General features: G+C 44.0%; 1 protein-coding gene across 1 annotated transcript in view; it reads left to right on the forward strand.

Moving 5' to 3' along the window:
- The window catches only part of ABCC4 (ATP binding cassette subfamily C member 4), a 244,228-nt gene that overhangs the window by 94,033 nt on the left and 128,520 nt on the right, over positions 1–21,675 (forward strand). The window contains exons 9-13 of the mRNA XM_046664840.1: positions 7,260–7,364; positions 10,995–11,084; positions 12,394–12,585; positions 15,105–15,199; positions 15,435–15,521. Coding sequence (XP_046520796.1) covers positions 7,260–7,364; positions 10,995–11,084; positions 12,394–12,585; positions 15,105–15,199; positions 15,435–15,521 — 569 coding nt within the window. The remainder of the gene's footprint in view (positions 1–7,259; positions 7,365–10,994; positions 11,085–12,393; positions 12,586–15,104; positions 15,200–15,434; positions 15,522–21,675) is intronic.

Below are 21,675 nucleotides of genomic sequence, written 5' to 3' on the forward strand. Positions count from 1 at the left end.
CTGAAACCACACTTACAGGAAAAGGCTGGGACCTAACAGAGGCCCAGGGTGGCCCAGGCTGTGCTAGAAACCATGGAAGTGCAGAGTGAGGGAACAGATTGGCATTAGGCATTCTTGAAACATTGGGCCTCGGCAGGGGGTTCTTCACCCAGGGGAGCTGGATCTTGTCCAGAGTGGGGATGAATCTCAGTCTTTCCCTTGTTCTCTGTGTCCATCTGTGTATCTCAAACCAGCCTAATGGGACTTGGTGGACTTGTGCCCTGCAGAGTCTGGTGCTAATGTAGACTCTGCCAGCCTGGCTCCTGGGCTGTACAGACAGCCTGGCCTTCCTTGGGCCTTTAGGTAAATAGAAACACTCACTTGGTTAACAAAATAAGTCTCACTATTGACTGTCTTACTGGCTGTCATGAAATAAAAGAAGATTAAAACAGTGAGGCTTTACTAAAATGCATCTCAGGTCCAAAGGCAGTCTGGAGACAGAATTCCCTCTTCTTTGGAGGAGGTCAGTCTTTTTTCTCTTAAGGCCTTCAACTGATTGCATGAGGCCCACCCACACTATAGACTTTACTGAAAGTCTACTGATTTACATGTTAATCTCATCTAAAATACTTTCACAGTAACATCCAGATGTGTTTGAGCAAATTTCTACAGACCGTGCCCTAGCCAATTTGACATAAAATTAACCATCACACCCTGTTGAATCCCCATCTCTTTCTTTGAGCTCCCCAGATATGATTGTGTCCTCCACCCCATATATTGAAACCATCTGTATGGATTTCTTTCCCTCCTTGAACTCTAGACTTCTAAAGGGCAGGTACAGTGCCTTGTTCGTCTTTGTATTCCTCACAGATAGCAGGTGCTCAGAAAATGTGCAACTGAAGGAATCTGCCAGCTTTTTCATGTCTGTGGGATTCTTTAAATGCCTGACAATTGAGCACTGTTTAAGTGGAAAGCAGTAACTTTCATTCTCTGATGGGTTACATTGTACATCAAAGAGTGCAGCACAAAAGGGCTCCTGCAGAACGTTTTCAGGGAATCATGGTCAAATATTTTGGTAGGATTTTTTATTTTTTCCAAAATGCAGCTGGACTGTGTCTGAGGCTTGAGATTCCTTCCCATATATATGTGTGCTGTAACATTAAAATTATGACCTGCTGAAAACTTTGACTTTTCCTGTGGCTAACTTTGTGAAGTTACTTTGTGTCCTGATAAAGGAAGCATCTTTGATTTGGTTAGGAAACCTCAATTTCCCCTCACGTGCATGAAGTTTCTGGCAGGAAGGTGGATCTAGGAATTTAGAGACCTGTTCAACAGTCATTATTTTCAGTAAAGACGGGACAGATGGCAGAGAATGAGTGGCGAGAAGGGGTTGATGTTAGCATGGCGTACTGCTTCATGGTGGGGTTGAAGTAATTGTTGAAATAGTTTTTTCTTTTAGATCTTAGACTTTTTTTCCAGCCCAAATGGCTTCTACAACCCTTTTGAAATTTTGTTCCCTGGGTCATCAGAATCACCTACGGTGCTTCTGAAAGCACCTTACCTCGAAGATTCTGATTCTCTAGGTCTTGGCTGGGTCCAAGGTCTTTATTAAGTGCCCCATGTGCCTGAAAATACGCCGCATTTGAGAAACATTGTCCTGGTTGCAGAAAAAAGGACACAAAGCCAAAATGTGCCTAGCAAATATAAAAGATGTTAGGATCATGTTAAGACTAAAATCAGTTGAGAGGAAAAGCACAAACCCATGTCTTGGTCTAAGCTGGACTTTTATGGGCATATTTGGAATTTATTCAATCACTCCACAAAATAATTGAGCACCTAGCTTAAGCCAGGTGCTGTGTTGGATGCATATATACAGTGATAATCAAATGCACAAGAGTTGTTTCTGCTTAGAGTTTATGTGTATCATCAAGCAAGGGGTTAATAAAGAATCAAATGATTAAACTCACTGTGGTGTGCGTTTGTGAGTCCTTAGTCTTTGGGAGGAAAGGGCCGAGGTGCTATGGGATGCTTTGGCAGAGGTGCTGGTGTAATTTTGGAGGTCGTGCTTCCTGGGGAGGCTGAAGAACTTACCTGGAGACTTATGTGCGTAGGGGGTGGGGAAGGTAGGAGGCTGATGCTTTGCATTTTCGTGGGGATAATTATGTGACAGAGGCTCTTAGTGAACAAGAAGGAGATCATTGTATGTGAGGAACCAAAAATGTCTGATGCTGTAGAGTAGAGAGTGCTGGAGGCCTGAGCAGGGGACTCCACAGGGCCCTACGGACAACACTGAGTGGTTTAGATTTTCAGAGCTCACCCTGGCTGCAGCCTGGGGAGTGGGTCAGGGGGTGGCGGTGGGGATTCAGCGTAGAGGTGGGGACATGGCGTCAAGAGGCTAGTGCAGTGAGTAGTCCAGGAGCAAGATATGGGATTTGGATTAGGGTGAAATAGACTTGGCCAGAAAGAGCACGTCCTGAGTTGGGTATGGAGGGTGGGGAAAGGTTTGGCAGAAGGAAGAATCATAGAGTGCTTTGGGTTTTTTGGCTGCAAAAATCACCGGGGGGCTAGCCCTGATGGCCTAGGGGTTAAGATCAGTGAGCTCTGCTTCAGTGGCCTGGGTTCAGTTCTCTGGGTGCAGACCTACACCACTCTGGTAGCGGCCATGCTGTGCTGGCAGCCTGCTTACTAAAAAACAGGAAGATTGGCACCGATGTTAGCTCGGGGTGAATCTTCCTCAAGAAAAAAAAAATCACCTGGATTCATTGAAATATGGAATATTAGAAAAGGACCTTATTTGGGGAGGAGAAGGGCATGATTTTGGTTTTGAAGTCTGAGGCTTTTCAAATACCCATGTCTTTGCCATAAGACCCACTGATGGGCATTGATTCAACCTTCTTTCCTATTATCTGAGAGATGGTAGGCAGTGAATTTAATGAACTGATCTGAGGTTCTCTTCCTTTCCCTGCCTCTCACATAGATGTGTTAATGTGCAATTAGAAGGTGAAAATGTCAGCAGGAGAGGAAGGAAAGGTCGGCTGAATTATACTGAATTAGGCAAGATTTGGCCCTGACCATAGATGAGCCAGAGGCTTGGTAGGCACGTAGAGTTTAGAGAACACTGTCATCTTAAAGCGCGCTGCGACAGTCTTCTGCAGCCTGGGGCTCAGCAGATTGGGCGGGCCATCTTGCATGATTTCCAGTAAGATCATGTTTGGGAACCCTAGGAAGTAAATCCACCATAGCTTTCCACCTTTGAGCTGGTGTTGTGGTCCATTCCCATGGGGCACACCTATATGTGGGCTTTCTAGTGTAGTGTCTTCTTTTTCACACATGCTTTTCAGTTTCCATTTTTCCATGCACAGAAAATGAATGATTTATTGTGAAGTTACAGGCTCAAGAAGTTCGCTCTATTTTTCTGTAAGTAAGGAAAGAGGACTGATGGTGTTGGCATTGAACGGGTCCAGTAGGATTATAAAAGATCTTGTCTTAACTTCAAAGCAATGAAAGTCTTCGGCGACTGCTGCATCGAGTAAAATGTGTCTCTGAGGTTATATTGTTCACAAAGCTGCTTAGGTTTTTGCCTACCAGCCACTCGGAAGTCAGTTTTTTTGGCTCGAGTTCTGACGTCTGATACTTTCCCTCATGGCCTGTTCTGGGTATGCACTTCATGGCTCTAATGGCAATTTAATTTTAGCTTTTGCATCAGCCCGAGCACAAGAGAAAAATCCAGCGAGCGCTTCTGGCACCTTTACAAGCTGTTCGTGTGTTGAATGGAGTCTTATTTAACCACTGGAGATTGTGACTTCTTTCTCCATTCAGACCTATTGCTTACGGGCAAATGCTCAATAGATTTACTGCCTCACTTTTGGCATAGTTTTTCTTTCTTTCTTTTCTTTTTTCAAGGTGGGGAGTTCTTTTTCTGTTATACACACACTGAATATAGAACTTTATGTCTTGGTAATGTGCTTAAGCTAAAATAGAAATTTTATTCTGTCTAGACAAGATTCATAACATAACCTTTTGCTCGTTGCTGTATTAAACTCTGTAAGGCTGTAGCGAAGTGATCAATGGTTTGACTAACTTGAACCAACCATATGGTCTGTTCATCCCTTTAGCAGATATCTGTGATGTGCTGACTCTGCGAGGCTCAGCATAGCTGGAGTTGGGACCGTGTTTGTAAGTGGGTGAATGCCATAGTGTCTACCCTCTACATGACTTAGTGCCCCTCTGGGGATTCAGAGGTAGGAGGGCAGTGGCAGCTGCGGCCATCCTGAGCTGGTTCCCAGGAGCATTAGCATTTGAGATGGGCCTAGAAGGGTGATTGGGTTTGGTCCTCAGGGGAAACAGGCAGAGGCCACTTTGGAGCCTGGACTTAGGTGCTGATGGGTCACTGAAGGGTTTTAAGCATGGTGGACGTTCTCAGAGGCGTCTTAAGGAGATCAACAGGGAGTGGTGTTTGGCGTAGGTTCCGCAGTGTTGGGGAGTGCTGGGGAAGGAACTGGAAAGGATAGGGAGACAGCGAAAAACATCAGTATTGTATCAGAATTTCAAACAATTGGTAGGAAGTGAGATTCTGAAATGATGTTATTTCAAGAGGACTGGGGAACTGGGGAGAGAGATGAATTGCGGCAGATGGGCAGGAGATGGTGTCTGGTTGACTATGGGAGAGGTGGTGTGGAGAAAAGAATTCAGGCTGTGGTGTGTTTCAAGCCTGCAAAGGAGCTCTCACCGTCTTCTCAGTCTGTCCTTTCTGCCTCCTTGCTGGACCTGGGCTTGGGACAGGCAGGAATAGCCGTGCCCAAGTTTAAGGTTCTCTGAGCCTGGATGAGTGGAGGAACAAATGAGCAATCTGTCTCCTGTTAGCTGGGTCTTTCAGAGAAATGCATAGGAATGCATTTTGCTTTTCCTACACAGAAGTTGTTTTCATGTTCAATTTTTACCAGTTGTTCTTTTGAAGTAGAATGTTACAGTCAAATTTGTAGCTTTGTGTCGTCGTAGACAAGGATTTTAAGGACTTAAAGGATGTTTACAGTTTTATAGAGTGGTTGTTTTCCTTATTTATGTGTTGTTTTCCTTCTCAATCATTTTCACCTGCTTCTTTCAGTTGCCTCCTCTGGTGATTAGGATTAGGTTTGCCTGTGGGTCCTAGAATACCCGTGTTAAAGCTGCTCACACAAGGTAGTTTCTTTTTCTCTCATGCAAAAATCCGTGTGAGGTTCTCTATTGCGTGTAACAAAGTACTGCAAACTGTATGGCTTAAAACAACAGATATTTACTGTTTCACAGTTCTGGAGGCTAGAAGTCTGAATCAAGGTGTCCTCAGGGTCACTCCGAAATCTGTAAGGGAGAATCCTTCCTCGCCTCTTCTAGCTTCTCATGGTTGCTGGCAAACCTTGGCGTTCCTTGTTTTACAACTACCATCACTCCAGTCTCTGTCTCCATTGTCACAGGGCCGTTTTCTGCCTGTGTGTAAGTGTCTACATCTCTCTTCTCTTCTTACAAGGACACCAATCCTACTGGATTTAGGGCCCACCATATTTCAGTATGACCTCACCTTAATTAGTTACATCTGCAATGACCCTATTTCAAATAAAGTCACATTTTAGGTAACTGGGGTTAGGAAAAAAACATAGCTTTTTGTGGGGAGACACAATTCACCCCATAACAAGTTCTGTAGCTAGCAGGATGCTCCATGGTGTCAGAGACCCAGGCTCGCTCTTTTTTATTACTCCACCGCATGTGGCCTTGACCGAGCTGGCAGTCTCCAAGTGCCAGGCCATTGGGTAGAGGAAGATTCCTGGATGATGTTCTGGCCTGAACCTAGTCACTTGGCTTCACATGGCTGTATGGGAGGCTGGGAAGAGTGGTTCTGGTTTTAGGCTGTCATGCCCCAGTTAAAAATCAGGGGTTTTGTGACACAGAAGAAAGAGAACAGATTGTGAGGATGGCCCACAGTCTCTGCCACACCTTCAAAGTTTGGGTGGGGGATGAGGGTGGCCTGGGTTCTTTAGTCAATTTCTGTACCACCGTAGCTTTTCTCGTTGAATTATGTCAAGCATTTGCAGAGCCAGAGGGAATTTTCCTATGTATCAGGATGTTAGATTTGTAATGGTTAGCAGCACTTTGTTTTATTTAGCTGAATTGCGTTGAATAGCTGCTAACTAGTGTGGAAAATAGTGAGCTGTGGAAGATAACAGCCATTTCTGCTGTTGAGGACAGGTCCTTTACTAAGGAGAAAGGATAAGCGATGGTGAAAAGATGCTTATAAAGGATTATTTTTTTAAAGATTGGCCCTGAGCTGACATCTGTTGCCAATCTTTTTTTTTTCTCCTTCTTCTCCCCAAAGCCCCCAGTACATAGTTGTATATTCTAGTTGTAGGTCCTTCTGGTTGTGCTGTGTGGCATGCCATCTCAGCATGGCTTGATGAGAGGTGCTAGGTCTGTGCCCAGGATCCAAACTGGCATAACCCTGGGCCACTGAACCGGAGTGTGTGAATTTAACCTCTTGGCCACGGAGCTGGCCCCTAAAACATTTTTTAAGATATAGAAACTTAATAAGATTATTTTCTTTTTAAAACGATGCCTCAAGTTAATGCTGAGTAGTGATATACTGATTTGACAGGCACGAGGAGAAGGGCAGAGTGAACTTCAGCTCAGCTCCAGGTCACAGCAGATACGGGCCGGGCCAGGCTCTCATTCATAGTCTGCCATCCGTCTTGTGTTCTCAGCCTGTCCTGTGCTGGCTCGATCCCCAAAGGCCCTGGAACAGCCTGCATCTCTGTGTTTCTCGCATGTTACATGGTACTTGTAACATGGTGGGATTCAGCAAATGTTTATGGAATCATTTCCTGCCAACTCCCGTGTTGATTGTTAGTAACACAAAAGTAAAACAACAAAAATGTCCAGGCTCTAAATGTATTCGAGTTTGGAGCCATATTTTCTCTTTAGGGAAGCAACCGGTATGCGTGTTGAGAAAGTCACAAAGATAGCCTTGTGGCCGTGAACTGTTTATACGTATATAATACTATATACACACACACACACACACACGCGTGCACTATGTATACTGTATTATGTAATCATATACTATAAAATATATATTATACTATTATATATACTGTGTATTATTTAGTTTGTTGTGATGTGAACCAGTATTTTAAGTTCAGATGATAAAATGGTATTGTATAAAGTTTTTTGTTGCAAATTCCAGGAAAGCGGTAACTTTTGTTTGTGCTATTTGTTCCTGCAGTTTAAACAATGTGTTTCTCCTTTTTCTGCAGAACTTTCTGTTACTTGATGAGATATCACAGCATGACCCTCAGCTGCCATTAAATGATGGTAAAATGATAGTGCATGTGGAAGATTTTTCTGCTTTTTGGGATAAGGTAACAGATCCTCCATTACAAGATCGTGACTGTTAAAAGACAGCTGGTGACAAAGATTTAATAGAGAATGTTGAGATTTTACACATGGTATAAAATGTGACTTGCTCATTTACTGAAAGTATCTCATAAAAATTCTCAAAACCAGGAATAAGATTAAATGCAATTAGATTGAATAGAAAATCAGCCTAAGGCGTTTAATATGTTGTTCTTTGTCTCATTTTCAAGAGAACTTTCAAGGTATTTGAACTTAAAGTATATAAGTTTGGAAGGTTGGAATTTTCAGGATTGGATAAACAAGTGCTGTGGGATGGAATGGGTTAACTTACAAATGTGTTACAAATTGTTAAAGACAAGAGACTTTGGGGAATCAGTGTACGTTTTTTATGTTGATGGTATCAGACCATCTTCTTGCATATTGAGTGAAGCCGTGATTTGGGTCTTTGCTGTGGGGAAGGGTGGGGGCTCCCCATTCTTAGCTTCTGGATGGCACTGGCTACTTTGGTGGCGGTCAAGGGCAGGGAGGAGGCAGCAGGTGGGCATAGTAAGAGCCAGTGATCCCTAATTTAAGGCTTTCACCATGTGGCAAGCTGGCAGCTAGAACTGATGAGCTCGCAGGGATTTTCCAACGCTTGGTTTAGGTATGACGGTTAGGCAAACAGGGAAAACAACAGGGACTGCTCTCAAGAAGTTCTCAACTTGCGGACTCAGGGCAGCCCCCTTTATGGACAACCGGAACGCTTTTTCTCCTGGTTCTGTGGTCCTTTCTGCACGTCCTCCCATATTAGTGTGGATTAGTCAGGAAAACGGAACCCACACCGTGGGAGAGGGATTCCATGCAGGGAATTAGTTACATAAGGTGATGAAAGAGCCAAAAGGGCAAACGAGTGGGCAAGGCAACCCAGAGATTAGCGTTGGCCGGAAGCTGCTCCCACTTCTAGGCTAGAGGGATGCAGGGAGGAGCTGGCATCTACCAGTAGTCGCCCGTTGGGAGCAGATCCCAGGAGCCCATCTGTTGGCAGGAGTGGGGACCATGGTGCCAGGGCCTGTTTTGTGGGCGCTGGCACTGCAGAGGGGATGTGGTCATGGTGGGGAGGCTGCTGGAAGCAGGTGGACGTGCTCGTGGGTACCAGTTTCTCCTGTCTCCCGGCCTCCAGGGCTGAACTGGAGTTGGCTGGAAAGATTGCAGGAGCCAGCGATCTGGAGCTTAACGGGGAAGGGCGGGGAATGGAGCTGAGAGCCAACGGGTGCTCCACCAGCACTCCTTCCCACCTCCACTCAGCTTTCCCTTCTCCAGTGGTGTGAGCGTCCACACTCTGTAAACTCTTCTTCTCATGCGTGTGCCTCTGAATATTGTGCAACCTGCATTGTGTTCGTCTACTTCTGGTTTAGTGGCCACCATCTACACCAAGAAAACAGTAGTGCATTCCCAAATATGTAAAGCCACATCGTTGCACCTTTGCATGTGGAAGCTCACATAGGCGCATATGAACCCGACAGTTTCTCCTTACCTTAGTCTGGGAGACTTACCTCCTGCTTGGTATTTCTCATCATAAATACACTGTAAGCCTTTATAGAAAGTACCATTAAAATTCCATTATAAAGGCCTACTCTCGATGAATGCTGTTGAGTTAGATAAAGCACCGAGGTTTCTAACATATACTTTGTATGACCCATTACCAAATTTCATCCGTACCAAACCATGCAGCATTGTAAAATAAGCTGTTTTGTTCTTCTAAGTGCTTAACATGGTCTCCGACTTTTTTGCAGCTTGCATTGTAGTACAGAACACCCCATTCTGTTGTCCTGTCCTTGTATCTGGAAGGATTGTGCCCTGTGCTAGGCGGTGATTAGGACCTGTCAGGCCATGTATGAGAGAGCCCTCGGGTGGGCCAGGGGCTCAGACAGTGGGGGTTTTGGAGAGCAGCTGAGGCAGAATGGAGCACATGCTGGGCTGGGAGAGAAGAGAAAGACGTGGACTCTCTCGCCAGCTCCACTAGACATCCAGGCGGGTAGGTGGGAGAAGGTTTTCTCACCAACACATGCCTCATTCATGAAATGATGAGACTTGGTTTCAATCTCTAAGCTTTAAAATCTATGGGCCCGTGGGAGGCTGTAAATCTCCACAGGACAGGGGCTTTCATCTGTGTGGGTCCCTGCTGCATCCTCACGGCCTAGAACCGTGGCACAGAGTAGTTGTTGATGCTCCTTGTTGCATCAGCCACGAAGCCAAGTTGATCATGAGGGCAAGGGGCTGGGCACCGCTGAGCTGTCGAGTGCTGCCCCCTTCTGGTCACACTCCAGCAGTGCCCGGTCCTGAAGCCCACGCTGGGGAGGAACTCCCCGCCTGGCCCTGACAGGAAGCTGTGAGATGTGGTGACAGGAGGCTGCCGTTTGTATGTGGCTCATTATTTTGCAGTCAGAACTAAGTAAAAAGGGAACTAGTTGTTAGACATGAAGAAAGGAATGGAGAAGCTTAAAAAAATATTTGACGTATTAAAAATCCAGCTTCTTATTGACAGTTTTTATAATTCCTGTAAAGTCTGGGGCTTTTTTTTGTGCTTAGAAATAATCATCATTGTTTTAGTATGTGACCATTTGATAATTAATTCAGTTATTTCCAGAGAAATTTTTCGTTTTGAAGGTTATCCAGACCTCTTCTTTCTCCCTGTGCGTTTAGTTTTTGGGGCATTTTAGCAATCACATGTACCCACTTATTTTTTAACATCAGCAGTTACTGAGAATTTTCTTAGCACTTAGTATATGTGAAAACGCACATGCACCCTTCCCTCTCTTTATCTTAGAATTTATAGATTGCTCAGGAATGCAACTTCTGATTCACATGAGTACTTCATCCTTCTTCCCCTCATATTGGATTGTATGCTGTCGCCTGTACTTCCATGGTTTTTGCTATGGAAGTACTTTCTTGTCTCTGTTTACCCAGGACAGGCAATGCATGCTACAGGTATAAAATTGAGACTTTTATCCCTTTGACCTATGATACGATACCTCATTTCCTTATTCCCACGTTTTTTTGTTGATGGTATTAAATTAGAGCTCTGGTAACAGTCTTGACCATCATTTACAGTTTATTTGCTAAGAGTGACTTTATAAAGTGCCCTTTTGCTTGCTGAGCATTCCTGAGATTATCAAGTGAAAATGGAGATTAGTGATTTCATGCCATGTCCTTGTGCTGCCACCTTGTGGAGATTAATGAAATAGAAGATTAAAACCAAAGGTCATAATGAAAACTTACACATGATTAAAAAACCTCCCATATTGAATATTCTACTAGCATATTATTTTAATGAGTTAGTGTGCTCCAAGAAGTTTTCATTGCAAGAAGGTGCCGTGTCATTTATGCCACTTAAATTCTGTGGATGTCTAGAGCTGTGTCCGTATGGAAATCTGGTAAAAGAACAGGGCTTCCTAAAGGCAGCTAATGCTGCCTCAAACCCCCAAAGAAATATGATGGAATGAAAGGGACTCCAGGACACAATATCTTAAATAGAAAGGAGAAAGAAGTGGGTTATGTTCACGTACCAATGACTATTATGTTATTTTTTCCACTGTTTAAAGTGATCTGTGTTGCTTTATTGAAATGGGCACATTTTTGTAAACTTTAATTTGTAGGCATCAGAAACTCCAACCCTACGAGGCCTTTCCTTCACTGTCAGACCTCGTGAATTGTTAGCCGTGGTTGGACCTGTGGGAGCAGGAAAGGTAAGTTTAATGGCTTTCAGCAGCTTGATGGTATGAGGAGTCCCATATTAAATTATTGGGGTTGAACCCCAATATGTGTGTGTAGCACAGGTTTGAATTAAGTGTATCTAGAATGGCATTTCTCAAAGTGGGTTCTGTGGGACATTAGTTCTGTAAGAAAGTCGCATGGCCAAATAAATCTGGGTAAGGCGTGTCATGTTTTCCTTCTTGATGCTTCAAGTTGCAGTTGGGAACTGCTTGTCTGGGAGTTGGACATCTCAGTGAAGGAAATTGTTAAAGTGTGACAGCTCTTCAGGATGGAATGACTGAGAAAATGGGGACTTCTTTTTGTCACAGTAGACCTTACAGGAAGTCTGGAGTTTGTGAAGCCTCTTCCAGAAAGCTTTAAACATTTCCTCATTTGATTTATCCAAGTCACAGCAACACGTGTGTAGTCAGTGTGCAGCCATGTGCTTGGCCCTGTGCTGGGAGTTAAAGATACAGATACAAGCAAGACCCAGACACCTTTGCCCTCTAGAAGCAGCCAGGTTCTGGGGCGAGACAGAGACAAACACAGATTACTTCAGCTCAGTGTTACAAGTGCTGTTATAAGTGGCAGGCACAGACTCATCACATCTGTACGTTGTAAAAGATTTGAAGGACATGTGCTTGCGGACTTAGTGTCGTGTGTTCTGAAACAGCAACATAGAGAAGTCTAAACGTATACACATAGCTTTTCAGGAACAAGTATCTTGTTAAGGATACCTGGGTGCAGGAACAAGTGCATTGAACATCACACATATGAAATATATATATCACGTGGGGCTACTCTGTTAAGGATGTTAAACGTTCTTAATTAGTCTGAGTATAGCGTTTCATTTAGAGGAAACTCTTTTTGGGTGGAGTAGATTGTTATGCAGTCATTTGTTGCTTAACGATGGAATATTCTCTGAAAAATCAATCATTAGGTGATTTTGTCGTTGTGTGAACATCACAAAGGGTGCTTACACAAACCCAGATGGTAAAGCCTACTTACTACACACCTAGGCTCTATGGTACTAATCTTTTGGGACCACCGTCATGTATGTGGTCTCTTGTTGACCAAAATGTCGTTATTTGGTGCAGGACTGTACTCTATTTTATTGATGATCCTTATCAACCATTAGTTTACCAATAGTGTTAATTTCTGTTTTTCTATTACAGCTTCCAGGGCCACAATGTTTATCAAACCCCCTCGGGGAAACCCCACTTAGGGGAAGGCTGTATTGCAGTGGTTTATTCTGTCCTGAGTGTTGCCTGTACACATGTGTTTGTTTATGATCTATTTCAGTCATCACTGTTAAGTGCTGTGCTGGGGGAACTGCCCCCGAGCCAGGGGCTGGTCACTGTGCATGGAAAAATTGCATATGTTTCTCAGCAGCCCTGGGTGTTTTCAGGAACTGTGAGGAGTAATATTTTATTTGGGAAGAAATATGAAAAGGAACGGTATGAAAAAGTCATAAAGGCTTGTGCTTTGAGAAAGGTGAGTATTGACTTTTGATTTGCGTATACTCGAATTTGAAATAATACTAACAGAGTTGATTTAAACTATATGGTTTGTTAAAAGTTTTTTTGGGGAAAGATCTTTGAATGTCATTTAATATTTGTTAGTCTTCTGGGTAAATATACACATGCACACACATACACTGCTGTCTTAATCCTGATGTGATAATGACATTCACAGAATGCTTTTTTGGGGGGGGGGGGAGGTTTGTTTTAGTTTTTAGTTTGTGAAGTTTTATTCACTTTTAACTTTTTTTAATGGACAATTAAAAATAATGTAGAAGTAGAATAGTGTAATGAACCCTCATGTACCCATCTCTCAGCTCAACCATGATCCACTGGTGGCCAGTCTTGTTGCATTGGTTCCCTGCCCCCTGATGGCCCCACCCCACCCTAAATTGTTCTGAAGCAGATCGTAGACCTCATATTAGTTTATCTAAATATTTCATTAGTTATCTCTAAAAGACAAGAATGCCTTTGAAAAAAGCACCGTATTATCACACTTGAAAAATGACTGAAATTCCTTAATATCATCAATGTTGTAGTCAGTGTTTCATTTTGTTAGTTATCTCACTAGGAAATCTTGTCAACCACTGGTTTGAATCAGCTCCACATAAGGTCTGCACTTTCTTGCTTTGTCTCCGAGGTCCCTTTCAGTCTATAGGTTTCTCTCCTCTTTGTTTTTGACTCATAATTTATTATTGAAAGAAAACAGAATGCTTTAAAATTTATTTTTAATAATGCATCATTGCATGAAGGAACAGATTGTTTTCAGAAATGACTGAGTTTTGAAGAACATGGCAAGATGAAATGTTTAATTGTACTTTGGGATCTAAATAAAATTGGTAAATGAGTGATGGGAACTGGACTTATACCTGATAGGAGAATATAATTTAGCAAAAAGAAAAAAAAAGGGTACATACTGATAAATACTGTGTCATTCTCTTTGGGTTATAAATATCAATAGTAGCGTTAAAGGGCTGTCCCCGGGGTCTGTTCAGTGCAGTCTGGACGTCTGACTGTTCTTTTATATTGTGTGGAAAAGGCTGGACAAAGCCTTTTCAAAGTTATGGTGTTGAGGGCTCCAAACCTGTTTTGTCAGGAAATAGTCATTTTGCTTGAGCATCATAGATTGTATCAGGTGAGTAGTATTTTGTGATGATGTGGACAAAACATAATAGCTTGTTCAGTGGAATTTCTTTCTTTCTCCCTGGTTATTGTTAATGACAGATTGCGTGTTTTCAGAAATGATACTGTTAGCGGTCATGGGCCAGATTTTTATGAAATAGGTGTATATTTACTGTAAAATGGCTAGTAGACTCACTTACTCCTCAATAAACTAAGTCCCGTGGCCTTACAGTCGTGTGTGCTAACAGCTCTCACATTTGTACCTCTAGCACAGACCTTCATATCCAGCTGCAACTTGACATTACCAGTAGGCATCTCCACTTACCCGAAAGCGAACTCTCCCAAACCTGCATCCACTACCTTCCTCAGCTCAGTAAATGATGATCCTCTTCTTCCCCTTTCTCATGCCCAAAACAATGTACTTCTCCTCTTCTCCTACAACCCACACCCACCCCATCAGCAGGTCTTATAGGCTCTACCTTCAGAACTTGTCCAGAATGGGACCACTTCTGTCCATGTCCACTACTCACACCTTGGTCCTTGCCACTGTCATCTCTTGCCTAGATTGTTGCGGTAGTCTCCTCCCTTGTATCCTGCCTTCACCTTTGCCCCATTTATCATCTGATTTCCAAAAAGAGGTGAGAGTGATTCCTTAAAAACCTAAGCTGGATCATGTTGGTCTTCCTGTAAGTTCCCTCCCCATTTCACTTGGAGTGAAACTGTGGCCCCTCCTGTTTGTGTCTCTGCTCTCATCCCCCAATTCTTTATTCACTCTGCTCCAGCTCTCCTGGCCTTCTTGCTAATCTTGGAACACCTTGGGCATGCATCTGCCCCGTGGCCTTTGCACTTGTCCATTCTTTCACCGGGAACCCTCTTTGTGCAGTTGTGTGCAGGCCCACACTACCCTCCAAGAGGTGTCTGCTTAAACTGCCTCTGATCAGAGCCCTTCCCAATCCCCATGTAAGATGCACTTTCTCTGCTTTACTCTATATCCCCCTAAGCCAGCTCCCTTTTTCTTCTTAGAACTTAGTACTTGTGCTCATGTTACTTTTTCATATTGTTAATTTTCCACCATGGGAACCCTAGGGACTTTTTTTTCACTGCTGAATTCATTGTGCTTAGAGCCATGTCTGGCGTGTAGTTGGTGGTCAATAAATATCTGTAAAAATGGTTAAATGCATAAATGCTGTGAAGACCTGCAGAATGGAAACAAAAAGCCCTGAGAGTTTTTGAGAGGTTCAGGGTACCATTGAGTCACTATGAAACATATCCATTGCTGTTGATCAAAATACATGTGTTAACTAACGCTAAAAGTTTAGGATGACAGTAGAATGCGTTTTAAGTCTTTTTTCCTTTTCTATCTCCTGATAGGATTTACAGCTTTTGGAGAATGGAGATCTAACTGTGATAGGAGATCGAGGAACCACGCTGAGTGGAGGACAGAAAGCCCGGGTCAACCTCGCAAGGTAAATCGCGTTTCAGTTGCCAGTCTGCACATGCCTCTTACGCTGCTTGTAGTGGTGGTGAACTCGTAGGCCCCGCTTACTGTATGGGGGCCACTGTGTGAAGCCCTCGCCGTGGATTATTTCGTTGGCTCTTGTTATGAATATTATCCGAGTTGTTGAACACTGTCATGATTCACAGATGAGATCCAGGGAGCGTGAAGCGTTCTTCTGTCTGATACCTCTTTCTGTTTTCTAGAGCCGTGTATCAAGATGCAGACATTTACCTCCTGGACGATCCTCTCAGTGCAGTGGATGCAGAAGTTAGCAGGCACCTGTTTGAACTGTAAGTTTCCTCGTGCTTTATGTCATTTCTTTTCCCAAGAACTCTGTAAGTGCGCTCAGGAAAGCTTTTGTGCTTCAGAAGATTCAGCTCATCCTGCTCTGGTGTCCCTCCTTCCCCTCCCTTTCCTCAACACAGAAGATCATTTTAAAGAAGTTTTGCATTAATATAAGGTCAAGATAGGAAAATACAGAAGGTGCATGCAGTGTGTGGAGGTGAGTGGATATATGCCTTAGGGAGTTGAGAAATTGATGGCAAATCTCCTCCTGCTCCTTGCAGTTGATAATCAAGACACTGTGGGTAGGTCAGACCCCAGGAATAAGAAGGATGATGAGCAGTTTTTAAATGGAAGGGTGGGACTCATACCCTGGGACTTGGCTGCTGGCCTTTTCCTCCATCATTTGTTTATGGCACGTTACAAGTGAACTTTTCAGTCCCAACATAGGGTTTCCATGGAAAGGCCTTGTTGGTTTATGCTGTTTATTCTGAAGGTTTGGAAATACTTAGTAGAGCCTAGAATTTAAGAATGATTTGTTCCTTATCAGAATATGACTTCAATAATTTAATGTTGCTTCATGGATTCTTACTAAAATTAGTACTTAAGACCCACACATGTAGGGTTACCTTGAATTTGAAACTAGGTATCTAGAATCTGGCTTAACTCCTCACTCTCACTTTCTCTGTTTCTGGAATTTATTTTCTTTGGCTCTTGCTTAGCCCCTGAGCCACTGGAGTAGAACAACTCTGGAATCTTTTCTGTGTATGTTATAATGTAACAGATGCAGACTGACGCTTCCTGTGTAGTCTAGACCGGCCTTTTCCAAAGCATCGTGAACTTGCGCTTGCTCAGACAGCACCACACCTACCTACTCCACAGTTATCTTGCTGCTGTTCACATTGTTAAAGCCAGTGAGCCCTTCACCTGTCCTTACTGAAGCCCTCCTATGTGCACTGAGATTGATGCTCTTACAAATGTTATTTCACAGACATCTTAGTTTACAAAGGCGGACAGTAAGCCAAGTGAGGGCAAGGGCCCCTACTGGGCAGAATAAGGGAGACCAAGTTTAGGTCTTGTTCCTGCCCCTAGGAAATTTGACTCTGCATGGAGTTTGTCAAGACAAATGCATGGGAAAACTTCAGCATACTCAGGCTGAAGGTGGTTTTGCTGTAGGTTAATGAATGCTAAATGGAAGTAGAAGTGGGCAGCCATAGGCATTCACCTTGGAATGGAAAGCTCACTGTGGACTGGGCTTGGCGGGAAGTGCCCTGTGGTCCTGCAGGCTGGGAAGGGTTTGTACAGGCTGAGAATAGGGTTTAGTTTCTTCTGCTAAAAGGAATAATAGAAGTAAAGGTGTAGGAAGAAGCAAGACATGTGAAAAGAACAGCAGGCAGTCCCTGTCAAGTGGAGGATGCATGTTACATAGCAGAGAGAAAGCCGTTTGGAAAGGTCCTGCATTAGCTTGCTCGGGCTGTGTCTTAGTCTGTTTGTGCTGCTGTAACAGAATACAGTACACTGGGTGGCCTATAAATAACAGAAATTTATTTCTCACAGTTTTGGAGACTGGGAAGGCCAAGATCAGGGCAGAGTCGGTGTCTGGTGAGGGCTTGCTTCCTGGTTTATAGGTGGCTGTGTTCTCTCTGTGTCCTCACCTGGCAGAAGGGGAAAGCCAGCTCTGAGTTCTCCTTTATAAGAGCACAAATTCCATTTGTGAGGGCTCCATCCTCATGACCTGATCACCCCAAAGGCCCCACCTCCAGATACCGTCACACTGGGGATTGGGTTTCAACATTTGAATTTCGGTGAGGACACAAACATTCAGTCTCTAGCAGGCTGCCGTAACAAAGTACACCCACAGCGGGGCTTAAACAACAGAAATCAATTTTCCCACAGTTCTGGAGGCTGGAAGTCCAAGATCAAGGTGTTGGCTGGTTTCTCCTGAGGGTCTCTCCTTGGCTTGCCAATGGCTTCCGTCTCACTGTGTCCTCATGTGGTCTTTCCTTGGGTCTTGTGTGCCCCTGGTATCTGTCTCCTTATGTCCTCATTTCTTCTTCTGAGGAGGAGGCCAGTCAGATTGGATTAATGCTGCCTCTTACAGCCACATTTTCACTGAATTACGTCTTTAATGGCCCTGTTTCAAAATTCTGAGGTCCTGGGGGTTAAGATGTCAACATGTGAATTTTGGGGGGACACAGTGCCTTCACAACAGGTCCTAAATAGCGAAGTAATGAGATCCGAGCCATCAGTAATGTGCGCGTGAGACAGCTCTGAGCTCTGGATCCCAGGAGCTGAGCCTCCCTGGCATCCACTAGGCATGGGTCCTGGCCGGGTCCCCTGACGTTCCTCCACCAGAGTGTGTAATGTAGAGTGTGCGTAGTGTTGGGACGATGGAAAAGCTCTGGAGATGGATGGTGGCGATGGTTGCACAGCAGTGTGAATGTGCTTAATGCCACTGAGCTGTGTGCGTAAAAGTGGTTAAAAAGGTAAATTTTATGTTGTGGTTTTTTTTTTTTTTTTACCACAATAGAAAAAAGTGCATAGTGGTGTTGAATCTTTCACAATGCAGAGAGCAGGGCAGCTGACGCTTGGCATGGCGTCCAGCTCTCTGATCTTTTCTGCTCCCTCCTGGTTATGACTTGAATTTCTCCTTAGGCAGAGAAGCGCCTTGTGGCTTGTTACTGAGTTCAGGCACAGGGTGCTAATGCTGTGACTGAGATCCCCCCCCTCCCCCCGCCTCGGCACCGTAAGTGGCTCAGCCTCCCTGTTCCCCACGCCCCCCACCCTGGACTCGTGAATGTCTGTTACCCAGCCTTGTCTGCGTGCGTTCTCCATCACTCCAAAGACAGTTTCTGCTGGCCATTGCATTTGTGTCAGTAGGGAGGAGAGGGGAAAGCATTCTGTTGACTGGGTATCAGTGTGCTTATCGCGAAACTCCAAGTTCTCTGAACATGGGAGCTATTTATAAAGTCCTCTCGCACCTTTCGGGTTTAATGACTTTGGATATACACTTGATAGAAGCAGGCTTGTTAAAATTGTTGTTTGCTAATCAGAACCACATTCTTTGGGGAAACTTCGGGCAGGGAGCACGAATGCAATTTAGGAAATCAGTCAGCAGCAACTGGAGAATGTTCTCAACGAGTTAGAAAATTGGATTGAACAATATGCTATGAAAGATGGCGGTTGTGTTGAAGCTTAGTAATGTGAAGTGTTTTGTATTAAAAGTGAATGAATTACACTTCCACTTGCCATTAACACTTTACTTCAGTCGTGAATGTATATCCAAGGTTATTAAGTTCTGCAAGTTTTAACTATATGTTAAGTGGCTTCTATGACATACCGCAGATTAGGGGCCCTTAGATGAACTGATCCTGCTCGAATCTGTGTCTGGCTGTGCATCCTTTCATCGTTTAGAAAGCGCCGTATCACCAGATGCCCCCACCTCCGGCGGCATGAGCTCTTGGTAATCAGATCTCCCTTGTTGCTGGCTGCCCTGTGCGCCCTTCCCGCTTCAGCCTCCAGGCTCCCCTTCACCTTCTGAGTGCAGCCCCAAGTCCTCAAGGCAAATGAGGTTCTTTGCTTTCTGCCCCCACGGACCTTTCCAGTGTGTCCTCACACAAACTCGATATTCCAGCCCTGCTGGCTTTGGTGGAGGGCCCTGAGTGAGGCGAGCCCTTTCTCCTATCTGCCTGTCGGTGTAGACACTGTTCCTTCTACCCGAGAGCCAGGGGACCGTGTGCCAGGGCAAAGGAGAAAGCTGAAAGGTGCAGATGCCACCTTCCTGCCTCTCCCTCCTGTCCCTATGGGGGTAACCGTGTGCTTCCTGTCTTCCACTGCCCTCGGTGGTTGTACTTGATCATTTTCGGGTCCTCCACTAAACTGAATGCACGAAGGTGTCTTTGCACAGCTTGTTTCTGTCTCAGGACCATTGCACCTGCCGTACCTTCTTCTAGGGCTATTTCCCCAGATAGTCTCACAGCTCACTTGTCACCTCCATCTAAGATAGCAACCCTCAAGCATGCATCACGACCTGATAGTGCATTTTCTATATTTATTTAGTGTGTCCTCCCCTGCACAGTGCAGAGTATTGCCTGTTTTCTTGACCAGTGGATGTGTTCTCAGCACTTAGAACAGTGCCCGGCACCTCAACAAATGTTTGTTGATTGAATGAATGAAGGTAGTGACTCTTTTTTTCCTTATGTGTATCACCTTCACCGTGGTATGTGATACCTCGTAACACAGTTCTTATATGGGATAAGTTAAACAACTCGTTGCTGAATCAGTCATTTTATATGGCCTGACTTGGACTTTTTTACTCTTAAAAATGAGGAAAATAGAGTATTTTCCTGGAAATTTTGATGAAAAGCATAATTTAGAAAAATTTAAAGCCATCATCTGATGACATCATTGTAATTATTTATATTACCTCATCTGTGATGGAGTGGTAAGAAGAAAACATTTAACATATTTTGAGTTGGCCCATATTGGACATAGCAACCCATCAGATTAGATTACCATCCGCCTTCAGGGATTAAAGGCAGGTAATTTTAAATTAAGGAGAAACAATTCCATTTAAAGCTTTAGTACTAAGCCTGAAGAGGGGTTTACTGGGTTAAGAAACTTAGGTATAAAAGCCAAAGGAAGACGTGTCAAAGGGGAAAAAGTAACCCTTTTGGACTTGAATGAAATATTATATGCATCTACATCCTACTCCCTCTACATTCTGGTTATAGCCCAGTCTCAAAAGTGTCCCCTTAGGACTTTCTATCCTGAATCCAAAGCAAGTGGCTGCCTACGGGTTAGGGGAAGAGTGGAGAATGGAGCTAACATTTCCTGAGGGATTAGTGCTTTTATTTCTCAGGACATGCCTGTGAGTTGACATTCACCTTAGTTTGAGATGAAGAAACTGAGGTTCAGAGAGGTTTAGTAGCTCATCAGACATTGTTGGGCTGGTGAGTGGTAGAACAGGGATTTGAACTCTTGATCTGACCCCCCTCAGCAGGTCGAGTTATGGCCCATGTTCCTGAGATTTGCTCTGTGTGGGACTCAGGGAGCCCAGCCTGTGGTCACTGGGGCCCAGTGTCTGGCTGCTCGTGTGCCTGGAGGGGTTGCAGACCATTGTGGGATGCAGACTGGGGCTGAGTTCCTAGGGGTCTGCATTTAAAACATAGGAGCACTTTGATGAGTTACCTTAAGAAAAAAAAATAACCTATCAAGGCTCAATACTGAAGTGGGTCTTGGCTAAGAGAATTGGCGTGTCCTTTGACCTATTGGATGATTATCCACTAGGATTTGGGCCATTTGGATTCTCTTCTTTCACTTTCACGTTCAGAAGGATTTTTCAGTCCTAATGAAAGATTTGCTTCCTGAAAGGGATTGGAAATATTGTAGGGACTGAGGGAGGCTGTGCCAGCATTCATTTTCTATCTAATAGTATTTGGGAAGAAGTGTCTAGAAGGTGCACTCCGACAAAGGTTACCGAGCAGCCAAGACTTTTTTATTTTGGTTTATGTGTACATCACAAGTTATCATAAATAATCACATAGGAAACTGTCTAAGAAAAATGTACACATTTTTATATAATGTAAATCCATCCCTCTGCTGTTTGTCCACAGTGGTAAAGTGATTGTATTTTAGTCCAGTCAGATTTTGGAATCTCAGTGTTGCTCAGTTGTTTTTCATCATGAAATATATAAATAATTGTTAATCTAAGTTTTAGGGGGAAAAAAAGCTTAGTGGTTTTTACCTCCTGCACTGGACTGCTTTTTAGAATTTCTTGGTGGAGCTAGACTCAAGTTAGCTGCTGGTGCATTTGATTAATTAATTAATTAGTTAATTGCTGGTGCAATTGCTGGTGCATTAGTCAGTTTCATTGGTTTATGTTTGTATTTAATTTGTATTTGTATTCAGTTTGTATGTAGGTTGGTATTTAAACTACAGGTTTTGGGGGCCGGCCCCGTGGCTGAGTGGTTAAGTTTGTGCACTCCTCTTCCGTGGCCTGGGGTTTCGCCAGTTCGGATCCTGGGCGCAGACATGGCACCACTCGTCAGGCCACCTTGAGGCAGCGTCCCACATGCCACAACCAGAAGGACCCGTAACTAAAATATACCACTATGTACTGGGGGGATTTGGGGAGAAAAAGCAGAAAAAAAAAAAAGATTG

Source organism: Equus quagga, chromosome 6 (genome assembly GCF_021613505.1).
Source record: "Equus quagga isolate Etosha38 chromosome 6, UCLA_HA_Equagga_1.0, whole genome shotgun sequence".
Classification (NCBI taxonomy): Eukaryota; Metazoa; Chordata; class Mammalia; order Perissodactyla; family Equidae; genus Equus; species Equus quagga.